The 12438-nt window shown below is 44.2% G+C and overlaps 3 protein-coding genes across 8 annotated transcripts; 1 reads left to right on the top strand and 2 right to left on the bottom strand.

The window, feature by feature from the left end:
* Positions 1 to 933: 933 nt before the first annotated feature.
* Positions 934 to 2902, bottom strand: LOC108119492 (uncharacterized). 2 transcript variants are annotated; one of them, XM_017232714.3, is made up of 3 exons: positions 2745 to 2902; positions 2201 to 2635; positions 934 to 2136 (listed from the first exon to the last, which is right to left on the bottom strand). In XM_017232714.3, the coding sequence occupies exons 2-3, from the start codon at positions 2589 to 2591 to the stop codon at positions 1160 to 1162; spliced, it is 1368 nt and encodes a 455-aa protein (XP_017088203.2). In that variant the 5' UTR covers positions 2592 to 2635; positions 2745 to 2902; the 3' UTR covers positions 934 to 1159. The 2 variants fall into 2 exon arrangements, with proteins under 2 accessions (XP_017088203.2, XP_017088202.2); XM_017232713.3 differs by having other exon boundaries at positions 2201 to 2894.
* Positions 2903 to 3122: 220 nt separating this feature from the next.
* On the top strand, positions 3123 to 4892 carry Coq7 (ubiquinone biosynthesis protein COQ7, mitochondrial). Of its 2 annotated transcripts, none has more exons than XM_017232704.3 (3): positions 3123 to 3237; positions 4070 to 4569; positions 4621 to 4892. In XM_017232704.3, exons 2-3 carry the CDS (start codon positions 4075 to 4077, stop codon positions 4777 to 4779), a joined length of 654 nt encoding a protein of 217 aa, XP_017088193.1. In that variant the 5' UTR covers positions 3123 to 3237; positions 4070 to 4074; the 3' UTR covers positions 4780 to 4892. The 2 variants fall into 2 exon arrangements, with proteins under 2 accessions (XP_017088193.1, XP_017088192.1); XM_017232703.3 differs by having other exon boundaries at positions 3125 to 3255.
* shf (WNT inhibitory factor 1) lies at positions 3297 to 12328 on the bottom strand. Of its 4 annotated transcripts, none has more exons than XM_017232699.3 (8): positions 11991 to 12328; positions 6758 to 7172; positions 5673 to 5930; positions 5456 to 5599; positions 4914 to 5114; positions 3834 to 3929; positions 3579 to 3776; positions 3297 to 3523 (listed from the first exon to the last, which is right to left on the bottom strand). In XM_017232699.3, the coding sequence occupies exons 2-8, from the start codon at positions 7158 to 7160 to the stop codon at positions 3498 to 3500; spliced, it is 1326 nt and encodes a 441-aa protein (XP_017088188.2). In that variant the 5' UTR covers positions 7161 to 7172; positions 11991 to 12328; the 3' UTR covers positions 3297 to 3497. The 4 variants fall into 4 exon arrangements, with proteins under 4 accessions (XP_017088188.2, XP_017088189.2, XP_017088187.2 ...); XM_017232700.3 differs by having other exon boundaries at positions 4914 to 5102; XM_017232698.3 differs by having other exon boundaries at positions 4914 to 5102; positions 5405 to 5599; positions 11991 to 12327.
* Between the last annotated feature and the right edge of the window lie 110 nt (positions 12329 to 12438).

Genomic DNA, 12438 nt, shown 5'->3' with positions numbered 1-12438 from the left:
GCATCGCGGTGGGCCCTATAGGGGAAAACTGCATTTTCAAGGGATCCCATCACAAAAATGGAGAAAAAATCTAAAAAATATTTTTGTCTCAGCATTTTGATGCAGAATGGTGGAGAATCGATCCACAAATCGTTTAAGGTACTCTGTTTGGGAATCGGACAAGAATTGGAGAAGATATAGCCATCGCGGTGGGCCCTATAGGGGAAAACCCCATTTCCAAGGGATCCCATCACAAAAATGGAGAAAAAATCTAAAAAATATTTTGTCTCAGGATTTTGATGCAGAATGGTGGAGAATCGATCCACAAATCGTTTAAGGTACTCCGCTTAAGAATCGGACAAGAATTGGAGAAGATATAGCCATCGCGGTGGGCCCTATAGGGAAAACCCCATTTCCAGGGATCCCATCAGGAAAAATGGACAAAAAATTGAAAAAATATTTAGTCTCAGGATTTTGATGCAGAATGGTGGAGAATCGATCCACAAATCGTTTAAAACACTCCGCTTGAGAATCGGGCAAGAATTGGAGAAGATATAGCCATGGCAGTGGGCCCTATAGGGGAAAACCCCATTTCCAGGGATCCCATCAGGAAAATTGGACAAAAAATTTAAAAAATATTTTGTCTCAGGATTTTGATGCAGAATGGTGGAGAATCGATCCACAAATCGTTTAAGGTACTCCGCTTGAGAATCGGACAAGAATTGGAGAAGATACAGCCATCGCGGTGGGCCCTATAGGGAAAACTGCAAGATTAACCATCACTGTGGACATTTCTAGGATTCTAGGTTTCTAGACATTTCTGGGATTTGTCATGTCCAATTAATCATTATGCTTAAAAAATCAAGACTTTTTTATGTAGGCTCTATAATTTATAGCGATAACGGTGCATAATTAGCAGTAATCGGAATCAAAATAATAGCAAACACAATCAGATAATGTTAAACGAACTTTGGAGTCAAAATATCTATAAAGGCTATATGTATTTCCAGCAAAACATTATTTTAGATCACACAGGGCTTTTTCTCTAAAATATGGAGTCCATACAGCAATATCAACGTGAAGGCAACAGATACAATAGACAATTTTTTGGAAAAGTGCGTGAAACAGGTGGCTTGTTAGCCACGTATGTAGCCTGGTGATAAGATTGTGAGATTACTATTTATATCTCGTCCATGTAGCCGTGCTCGTAGGCGTGTCGCACCGTTTTGAAGATCTCCTCGTTGGCCACGTCACCGGCTATATCAATGGAGAGCTGGTGGAAGGCGGCGCTGTGCATGTCCGTATCAAAGAGCCGAGATAGCTCAGCGCAATCAGCCTCGGTGCCCAGCAACCAGGGCATGAAGTGCATGCAGACGAGGACGCCGTAGAAAGCGTATCGCTTGAAGTGGGCCTGGAATCGCTCGAAACTGTACTCCTCCAGCAGCTGCTGCACCTTCGCCTCGGTGAGCTCGTCCTGGTGGCGCTGCAGCACGAGTTCCAGCATCTCAATCATGCCCTTGTGATACTTCACCAGCAGATCGCTGTAGATCTCCTCCCTCTCGGCCGACGGAGTGTTCATGTACATGAAGAAGCTCAAGTCGATGGCTGTGGTGCTGTAGCGCAGCTCCTGGAAATCAATGGCCTTGATGTCGTCCACCTTGCCATCGGCTCCATAGTGGAAGAGGACATTGTTGCGGTTGTAGTCGCCATGCAGAATGGTGGCGAAATAGCTATCCGGCTGATCGTCGGCATACGATTGGGTGCGAATCTTCTCCAGCAGCTGGTTGGGTTGTGCGAAGTACTTTTCACGCAGACGTTCGATGGCAGCTCCCAGCCCTGGATCTGTGCCCTGCAGCAGTACCTCCTTCTTGCGGTCATAGAACCCAAAGAATCGGTCGAAGGCCACACGGTACAGGACATCAAAGCCGCCCTTTCCATCGGGGGAAACAAACGGCATGGGCACAATCCCCTGCCGCAGCCGGTTGTACACTTGCGGCTGCAGGATGCGGGTGGCGTAGCCCATGGCATGGAACGGCCCAATCAGGCGCACCATGGCCTCCAGCTGGTCCCGGCGCAGTATAAGTCGTGGGCCCAGCTCATAGCCATCGCCCTTGAGATGTTTCAGAGCCAGCACCGATTCGTTACCAGCTGAGAGTTCTATAAAGAGCAACGTAGTTAGAAGAGCTACCTCCCCCGATCGCTACTTCTTGGGAGTACTCACTGTCCACCTGGCCGAACTTGGCGAAGTAACAGCGCGGCACCCAGTTGGTCACCACATCGCTGGAGAGATGACTCTCACGCAGGACATGCTCGTAGGCGGGCAGAATCTCGGCATAGCCGAAGATCTCGTTGGCAAACTGGATGTAAGAGTTGCTGCTCTTGCGGAACGCCTCGTCGCCCTTCATGAACTTTACCAGCACCACCTCCGCTTGCCGGCGATCGGCGACCGTCAGCTCCAGCTTAACGGTGTACAGGGCGGACATGAAGCCATCGAGCCCCGTGGAGCACTCAACACTGTGCGACTCCAGCACGGCATCCTTTCCGAAGTACTGGAAAATGTCATACACCAAGTACCTCTCAATGTAGTCCAATTGTTGCTGCTGCGTTGACATTTTGTCACGGGATTGCAAACTTTTGTGTATGTATCTTCGGAGAGCTGCAATTGATTGGCAGAGTTACTTTCACGCCCAGTTTATTGACCCTACTCGCAGTAACGATCCCCAATTAACTGTTCCGGGGCGTGTGTGGGGAGCAAGGTTTTATACCTTCTGCGGCGGATGCTGCCACTGGGGTTATCTTCCAATTATATAGATCCCATATATACGCTTGTTGCAAACAAACATAATCTTGATGAAATGGAATTAAGATACACGTAAGCCCGCTTAGAAAACTTATAGTTTGTTTTTCAAATTTCTTTCCAGCTGACTATCGGCTATCGAACTATCGTCAGCTGTTTGCCCAAGATTTACGGGTCCAACTTATCCATTGGGTATTTGTAACCCTTAGCAACGAATATAATAATAATAAAATAATCAAATTCTATGTAATTAAATAAATACTCGTGTGTTGAAATATAAATATTAAAAAACATAATCGATAAATATCTGTCGATAGTCGATAGCTAAGCCCAACTAATACTGTTCATCTCTAATAACATAGTTTCGCATCCCTGGTTGCCAGCTGATCTAGCCCTGGTGTGCGGCGTAATAAACATACTTCCCAGCCACTATTATTTATTGATATTATTATTATTTTAAGGTGATTACGTGATAATGAGTAAGTACAGCTCATATGTAAGAGGACGCTTAACCCCTTAGTCTTCTAAGATTTCGTTTTTATTTAAAAATGTTAAATTACACAAAAATTCGTATCACAATTAGTATTATTTTTGTTTCATCCGTTTGTTTGTTTCATTTTTTGTTGTGAAAAGTGTTTTTTTTCTCTTATAGACAGAAGTTCAAGTTGCAATGAATATTACAATAGCACATGCGATGTCATGTCCCCCAGGTGTCTCATTTTCAGTGACGGGCATGGCGTCTCTTGCCTGTGGAGTAAAAAAGGTTAAAGTGGAAAGGATAGACCCGTATCCTGAAACTTACGCGCATTGCAGTGGCGTCCATAGAAGCCCGGATCACATACGCAGCGCCTGTGACTGACACAGGTTCCATTCCGGCACTTGCAAATGGAACGCTGCTGGCGTCCGATCTCGCAGTGATTGCCATTGAATCCACTCGGACAGCGGCACAGATTGTTGCCAATGCACCTTCCGGAGTTCATGCAGGGAATCACGCACTTGGCTATGGGACAAGATTCATTTAAAAGCATTCCCTTTGAGAGGACAGCCATCTACTCACAGTACTCGCAGTGCAGGCCATAGTAGCCCTTGGAGCACTGGCACTTGTCCTTTTGTATGCACTTGCCGCCATTCAGGCACTTCTCCTTGCAAATACCTGGGGGTTCAAGTTTAAATTAGAATACCAATCAATAGGGAAACTATCTTAGACTAAAGGCAGGGATCACCACATAGTTAACAACTTAAATAGTAGCTCTAATGTGTTCCCAACTAAAAATGTGTCCATTTGTCTTACAGCCAGCATGCTGAGAGGAATCCTGGCCAGGCCCGAAACCCATCTGGCCTCCCGGCGCTACCTCAGCTCCGCAGCAGCACCAGGAACAGGTTCCGGAGAGTGTAGAGCTCTCGCCACACGACCGCAATCGCTGCGTCCTCGTCCAACGGCCCTGACCGACGAGATCATACGTGTGGATCATGCCGGCGAACTGGGCGCCGATCGCATCTATGCTGGGCAGATGGCAGTCCTGGGCAACGGACCCATGGGCAAGACCATCGGCCATATGTGGGAGCAGGAGAAGGAGCACCGCCGCCAGTTCGAGCAGCTTATCCAGCAGCACCGCGTCCGACCCACGATCATGACGCCGCTGTGGAACGTGGCCGGATTTGTGTTGGGCGCCGGAACGGCTCTTATGGGCGAGAAGGCGGCTATGGCCTGTACGGTGGCCGTGGAGACAGTGATCGTGGAGCACTACAACGACCAGTTGCGCCAGATCATGGAGTCACCCAACCCAGACAAGGTAGTCCTTGTTATTCTGTCCTTTTTGGTTAAATACATGTCCCTATTTCAGGAACTACTGGAGACCATTACAAAGTTCAGGGATGAGGAGCAAGAACACCACGATACGGGCATCGATCATGGTGCGGAACAGGCGCCGTTCTACCAGGCCATGACCGAGGTCATCAAGTTTGGCTGCAAGACGGCCATAGCCATATCGAAGAAGATCTAGTTAAGGAGCTCCCACCAGGGAGTCATCATCTGTATATATATACTACATCAAATTACCCGTGCCTATCCGTTTCCCCTTAAGCATTAAAGATCGTTGAGTGTTTTTAGAACTAAGGATGTGTCGTATGTACTTACCACCTTCGCACTGGGTGCCCTGGTAGCCGTCCGGACAGGTGCAGACGGACGGAGCCGTGCAGTTGCCACCGTTGAGGCATTGTGGAAAACAGAACGCCGTCTCGCAATACTGACCCGTGTAGCCGACGTTGCACTTGCAGATGTGCTTGTCGTTGCAGTAGCCGTTCTTGCCGCACTTCAAGCTGCATTCTGGATCGGGAGCTTAAGTTTTTTTAGTTTAGTTCACGGGTTCATCACATCATCAACGCAGAAGCACACATCAGCACACACCAGACCAGACACACACACGCACAAAACGAAGCACAGATACAAAAAGCGACATAAAGGACATGTAAGGATTCTTTGGGGATACGAAGTGTAGGTATTGCAGATGTGGAAGAACATGCATGAAGGGAGAGAGACAAGGGAGGCTGGGCGCACAACATGCGGATACTAAATGTACTAGACTAGGATAAAAGCATTGCTTGATTGCTTTGTTTCATATACACTACCTTGCAAAGTTGTTAGTGAAGTAGGGTTGGAAGCGTCTATATCATACACACCTCTGTGGGCGCATTCCTTTTTGAAGTTGAGGCGGATGGGTGTGCCCGAGAGCGACTTGTTGTGGCGCGTCTGGATCTTGAGGCCCACGTTGAAGGACGCGGTGCCGGAGCTGTTGCCGGTGCAGGGCAGGAAGATGCTAAAATCTATCTGGGATAATGAGGCTCAGACAGACGGAGCGGCGCCACCAATGTGCCACTGAGTCGTTTAACTACTTACTCTTCTGCTCCTGCGGTATCCTTCCGCTCTTCCGTATCGATAGTGTCGGTGCCTTCAGGATGCTGTCGTCCATCGTCTGGAGGCGATCGAAGTCGTAGAAGTACTTCCGTCGGCCCGACTTCCACGTAAAGTTCACGTAGTTCACCTCCGATGGAATCACCAGGAAGTTGTACAGCGTCGTGTCCCGCAAATCGTTCGTCACCCGTCCATTGTCGATGGCGTACAGGCGTTCGGAGTAGCCTTGCGGGAAGTACATCGCTGGAATTGGAGGTTTTTCATAAAAAAAAGATAACAATTCAAATAATTACATCATTATTATCATTATCATCTTCGTATAATACGATTTAAAGCATTTTTTGGGTATGCTTTTCTAAAAAGCATGCTTTTTTGTGTATGCGTTGCTAAAAAGCATGCTTTTTTTGATTTGATCAACAAATAGATAAGTAGATACATTAATAGATCTTTATATTTTTATATACTTGTCAAGATTTATGATATTTTTTCCAATAAGCATGCTTTTTTGATCTCCCTTACTTAAAAGCGTGCTTTTTTCATAAAGATTACCTACTATCTTGGTATAAGTTTTTATTTTGATTTAGTTGTATTTTGTCTATGAAAAAGCATGCTTTTTTGTTATTTTTATCTGAAAAGCATGCTTTTTTCATCATTAACAAGGTTATGATGTTCTTAAAGCATGGATCGATATAATTTAAAATGTTTTCTGGATCTTAGCCATGATCCAAACTCCCAAAAGCATGCTTTTGTGTCATTTTACATACTAGGTCATTCTAAAAGCATGCTTTTTATGCTTCATTAAAACATTTTTCATTCAAAAAGCATAAAATTTAGAATCTCAAGCATGTTTTGAAGTATGAAAGCATGCTTTTTTGAGGTTTTTTTGTTATTTTGAATTGAAAAGCATGCTTTTTTCGTCATGAACAAGGTTATGACATTCTAAAAGCATGGACCGATCTAAGCCATGATCTATACTCTCAAAAGCATGCTTTTATGTGATTTTACATAATAGATCGTTGTAAAAGCATGCTTTTTGATTAATTCCATGATGAAACAATTACCATACTTACCAGTTAGCATCTTGAGTTGCTGCTCGTTAATCCACAAGGAGACGCCGTTCTCCTCGGGGCGGCTGTGACGGTGGTTGCCCCCGTTCCGATCCCCACCGCCACCTCCCCCGCCCCCTCCACCGCCGCCCTGTTGCTTCTTTCGCTGATTCCTCTGGCGATGGGGCACTCCGCCGCTGTCGTTGTCCGTGAAGTTGTTGTCCAATCCGTCGCTGGTATTGCCATGCTGCTCCTCCGAACTGGATGAATCTCCGCCGGATCGTCTGTTGTTATTGTTGTTGTTGTTGTTGTGATTGCGATTGTGTTGCGACTGACGACACTCCAGTTGGCCGATGCAGAGGAGCGTGTGCACGATCAGCACCAGATAGAACCACTTTACCAGGCAACCGAAGCTCTGCTGTGTCATATTTCCCCGGTGCTGTGGCGAAAGGCAAACAAATGGGTTCCATAAGCCGAAAGGTCTGGATAGAAAATCAAATAAATAGAATCCCCCACGAGGAGGAGATCGAAATCCAATATCCGACTACTGACTCCCGATCGAGATCGTTTGTTTATCTTCCAGCAATATTTGCAGATACTCGCCGATCTATTTGCGTTTCGATTTCGCTGCGAAATCGATGGCATTATCTATATTTGCCAGCGGATATTAGGGGGGTTTACCCTGGGCTTTGGCTTTCGGAGAATCGTCTTTCAGTCTTTTATAAACAAGCTATATATGGGGAAGTGGGATAGGAAATATAGACAACCTCTTTATAGGGAACTTGTATATCCATTGAATATCTGGATTAAGCTGCCTGCAATTTTGCTAAAAGCCATTTATCACTTGAACGTCTTTTTCCTGCTTCCCCTGCCTCATATTGTATACTATATAACTATATATATTTTATATAGTATAGTGTATATAAAGCATTAACGAAAAGCAATGATGCCCGGCCACAAATTGAAGTGTCCCCATTCCGAGGCAACCCCTCCGATTCCAGTCAGATTGAAGCGGTAAAGAGTGATCAGGAAAAAACAATATATATATATACAATATATATATATATATGAGAAACATAAAAAAATATAAGGAAGGGCCAGGGGCCGAGAGCAGGTACAAAGTCGTTAGCACTTTGCCTGGTGTGAAGTTACCCAAGTCAACGAGGGCAGCGGACCGGGCCCATCCGAGATCTTAGCCAGCCAGCCAGCCAACCTTGTTACACGGCAGACTGGACAGCCAGAAGCCAGACGTTTAACACGACGAACAAGTGAACGGACAGTGGACAGCGGACAAACGGACACGCGGACAACGGACAGCAGACAGAGGAAAGGGCGATCCAGCGGACAGGGGCTCGATCAGGGGACTAGCAGTGATGACAGTTGGGAGGCTTTTCCTCTGGCTTTTTTGAGGAGTTTCTTTAATCATACCATCTAATGGATATTATAATTCTCCAAAGACTCTTCAAGATTTCAAAAGAGAGCTAGAAAGAGAGGGGTAGAGCTCTGAGAAGCTGGGAAGCTGCATCTTCAAGTGGACTAATTGAGGAGACACCCACGTATATCCGATGCATAATTGAGCCAGCCCCCACCAGGTCATTGGAGGCGGAAGTGCTGGTGGACTCTGAAACACAACGCAATACTCCCCGAGGCTTGAGCATAGCGCACGAGATCGGAATCAAAATCGGGATCATGATCCCAAACCCCAATTTCTCTACGAGCCCGGCACATTCGATTTGTTTTGAAATTATTTTTACTCGATGCCCGATTTCGATGCTAATTAATGGTGATAAGCCGGGCACATGATACACCCGAATCGTCAGAGATAGTGGCAATGAAGTCGTCAGAGTCCCACCAGGGTCAGTCCCCACCGCAGCTACGATGCGGAATTTCCAATCAAAAGTTGGGCTTTCGATGAGGGATGCCAGGTGTAATGAAAAGTGTCGCAAAATACAGGTACTAACATCCAGGAGGAGACAGGTACTACCGTGAGAAGCCCATATCGGGTCGGAGGAATGAAGATGAAGCCATAGGGGATCGTTAATGGGGATCCTTGTGCCTCTCCTGTATGTGGTATCTGTATAATTGCCTCCAAGTTGGGACGGCGGAGGGAGAAGGGACAGATTAACATTTTAGTGTGAAGCCAGGAGACGGAGCTGGTGCCCGGGTGGGGGGACCTGGTCTTGGCTGGGCCTGGGTCTGGGGCGGGGGGGGGGGAGCTGCAGTAGCTGCAGTAGCTGCAGCAGCAATCAAAGAAGTTGGAACAACGGCAACAAACAGGCAACAACAATTTGTTAGCTCTTTACGATTATTGCCTTTCTCACACCTTATTACCAAGAAAATAAAGAAGCCTCCGCCGAGGGCCGAGGGCCGGGAGACGTGGTGGACGAGGAACAAAATCGGAGAGATATATACTTGTAAAAAAAGAAATAATAAAAAACATACACACAACACCAGCGAGAACAAGAAGCCGAGTGTGTCTCTGGGACCTGGACACTGGGAGACACAAAAGATGCACCCGAAAAAAATCCTTCTACTTTTGGGGACATAATACCATAATAATAATAATAATTAATAATAGAAGTAAGTATATTTTAGAGCAAGTCCAGAAGAAGTAAATTAAATAAATATTAAGAGGTTGGTAATTACCTAATATTATTAGGTAAGATAGATAAGGTAAAATATTATTTATTGTTTTATATTGAAAATTTAATAAAATCTATTGGAAAATTAGGTATTATAAAAAATCTATACGTTTTTAGGTTAATGATTCCTTACTTTTGTGTGGAATTTTGTGAAAGAAATACCAAAAAATGGAAGGTTAATTTTGTACAATATTTCTTTAAGATGCACATGTTTATATTCAGGTTATAAATTAAACAAAAAATAATACATTTTTAAGTTCCTAACATCAGGTGGAAAATCCGGGTTTGGATCAGGGATTATTATCATAATCCATTGAAAATATATGATACCTTTCATAACTAAATTCATTAAAAAGGGTGGAAAAGCATGATTTTTTATCTATGAAATTTCCTCCACAATTATAGGATTTAAATAAAATAAATAGGAAATAAAATTGTAATCAAAATCTACTTAAAAAGCAGTATGTTTTGAATTTAAAGCTCCTAAAATAAACGAAGAAAAGCCTCAATTACGCCAATAAGTAAAACCATAAAAAGATTTGAATAAATTTTGTACAGTGTAAGAGGGGGGAGTGACAGCATCAAGTGCTGGAAATCGCACACTCACACACCCATCAACAAACAACACACATGACAAAGGGGGGGTATACACAAACAAATTGTTGTCTCAAGGAGAAGAAGTCATCGACTAAAAGGATTTCAAGTGGACACACGCACACATGGCTAGTTGGAAACACCTTTGTACACACACACACATATACATACACACCTTGGACACCTTTACACACAGGTACTCACTCAATCAAGAGGTAGGAGCTACCGATTTAAATGATGTCCAACAGCAACAACTACTTCACTCCACGGCACTTGCAGCCTCTGTTTGCTTAATGAAACAACACACACACACCAGCACACCTTGACCAACACACACACACACACACACACACCTTGTCGTAAAAAAGAGGCTGTGTGAAACACCAACAAAAACACCTTCGGCAAATAAATGAATGACCAGGTGAGACCAGGTCGACTTGGGAGTGCGCTACTCTCGATGGGAGAGACAGGTTGTAGGGTACCATGTAGGGTATTCCTCTAGTCGGTGTAGCCTTAGAGACAGTGGCAAGCATTAATCCTTGCTGCTACTCCTACTAATGATAACGATCACCAATCGAGTGGCAGGGACAGGGGTTGGGGCAGGGGCAGGAGTAGGGTATGTGGCAGGGGCAAGAGCCGGGAGCCAGGAGTGGGGGCTGTGGCGGGACAGACAACAGGCGGATAACAACGCCTGTCTCCAAGTGGGCTCAAGTGGGCCTCCAAAAAGGAAGAGAACGAGGAGGAAGATGGAGACGGAGGCGGAGGAGGAGGAGGAGCGCGAGACACGCAGGCTGGCCAAGACGGACGGACGTGCAGAAGAAGAAGAAGAAGAGAAGGAGGAGGAGGAAGAAGCAGAAGCTACTGGAGAGTCTCAGAGAATTCCGATTCTGATGATGCGATCGTGTGTCTATATAACCTGCATATGTTTGTGTGTCTTCTCAAGAGGAAAGCAAAGTCAAGTCGACTCGAGTGGAGCTGGAGATGGAGATGGAGTTGGAACTGGAGATGGAGGTGGAGATGGAGGTGGAGTCGTGCTGTAGGTGGAGGCTGTAGTGGAGACTGTGGAGTGGAGTAAAGTGAAGGAGTTTTGCACAGAAAAGCACAGCCACCATTCCATTTGTTGCATGCTAACCATGTTGTATACCCTACTACATGCTACTCCACTCCATTTCGGTGTTAACCAGTTGCCGCCAGAGGTCCAGGCTCCCAGTCCCCATTTAGTTGCCCCACCAGGAGCCTCTCCAACTCCGATCTGGCAATCAAACGTTCAAGACAATGACTTTCACGCCTTTCGAGCGCGCCAAAACCCCAAAGAGCAGGTACTGGAGGGGTTAGGTGGTTCACCGAATGCTCTAACTTGCAGAATATTACTCATTTTTAATATTTTAAATTATTTTTTAGGAAAAAACTGAATAATAATGCATTATTCATGGGGATTGTGGCAGGAAATCATCTCAAAATGAGTGTAGATTGCAAGCTAATGCATATTTCCAGATGATTCATGAATGAAAATATATAATTATATAATTTTTAAGACCAATGTCTGAAGAATTTGAGATTCTTGGAAGAAACTAATAAATATTTTAGGGAAAAAGTAAAAAAATAATCAAATAAATAAGAATTCCTAGGAAGAATTCTTTAGAACATGGACCTATTTTGACTTGAACCTTCTTCATAAATAATCTTATTTAAATTTTAAAATAAAAAACATAAATTCTTAAGAAAGAAAAAGCCACTTGGTGGTTTTTGAACTTGAATTTGTTCAAGTCTGTCTGGAATAGGAGATTCAAATATATATAATATTATACTTTTTTGTTGCTTTCCTTATCTCTCCTTAATTTAGAACCGATGTTTATATTTTTAAAACTGCGGATAAGCCAAAATCAGACAAAAACATATACATATACTATATAAATCACTTGATTTTAAAGTGTGTCAACATTTTTGTATATTTCCCAAAACATATCACTTTTTTAACTGGTTTTTTCACTCTTTTTTTTAAATATTCCTTTTTTACATACTCGTTAGACTTCAAATTGGCACTTGACTGGAGTCGACAATCAAAAAAAAAATTCAAAATAAATACAAAAAAGCTAAAGGAAACCAAACAAAAACCGCGACGGCGAAAAGCTTCCAATTGCAAGGAAAGAGCGCACTTTTATTGAAAATTACCAACCGATCGCGGGCTACTTTTTTCTTTAATATTTATAAATAATTGCAAAAAACACTCGTATTTCGCTTTTCCCGGCGTAGGCTTTTATTTGGGCATGTTTTCGTGTTTAATATTGGTATGTTAGTCCGCTTCTTATTTTCGAACGACTACGTCTGTCGCTGGTGGGGATGTCGAAAATGTAGATTTATATCGAAACACCGATTTCGATACTTACCAACAACACGAGTAATCGAATTTAGTTTTGGTATTTTATCGCCTATCGATCGTGGGGAATATCTTCTCGGGGTGGTCACACT

The sequence above is a fragment of the Drosophila bipectinata genome, chromosome XL (genome assembly GCF_030179905.1).
Source record: "Drosophila bipectinata strain 14024-0381.07 chromosome XL, DbipHiC1v2, whole genome shotgun sequence".
Lineage (NCBI taxonomy): Eukaryota > Metazoa > Arthropoda > Insecta > Diptera > Drosophilidae > Drosophila > Drosophila bipectinata.
Note: the sequence above shows the minus strand (reverse complement) of the source record. Positions and strands in the feature narration are given on the sequence as shown.

What these genes read in the sequence shown, in the direction of transcription:
- LOC108119492 (XM_017232714.3), bottom strand. Translation starts at nt 2,591, where the DNA reads ATGTCAACGCAGCAGCAACAATTGGACTACATTGAGAGGTACTTGGTG. An exon ending in CAAGTTCGGCCAGGTGGACA is followed by an intron (nt 2,137 to 2,200) that starts GTGAGTACTCCC and finishes TGCTCTTTATAG; the next exon opens with AACTCTCAGCTGGTAACGAA.
- Coq7 (XM_017232703.3), top strand. An exon ending in AGTCACCCAACCCAGACAAG is followed by an intron (nt 4,570 to 4,620) that starts GTAGTCCTTGTT and finishes TCCCTATTTCAG; the next exon opens with GAACTACTGGAGACCATTAC.
- shf (XM_017232696.3), bottom strand. Translation starts at nt 7,160, where the DNA reads ATGACACAGCAGAGCTTCGGTTGCCTGGTAAAGTGGTTCTATCTGGTG. An exon ending in GATACCGCAGGAGCAGAAGA is followed by an intron (nt 5,600 to 5,672) that starts GTAAGTAGTTAA and finishes TATCCCAGATAG; the next exon opens with ATTTTAGCATCTTCCTGCCC. An exon ending in TTCACTAACAACTTTGCAAG is followed by an intron (nt 5,115 to 5,404) that starts GTAGTGTATATG and finishes AAAAAACTTAAG; the next exon opens with CTCCCGATCCAGAATGCAGC.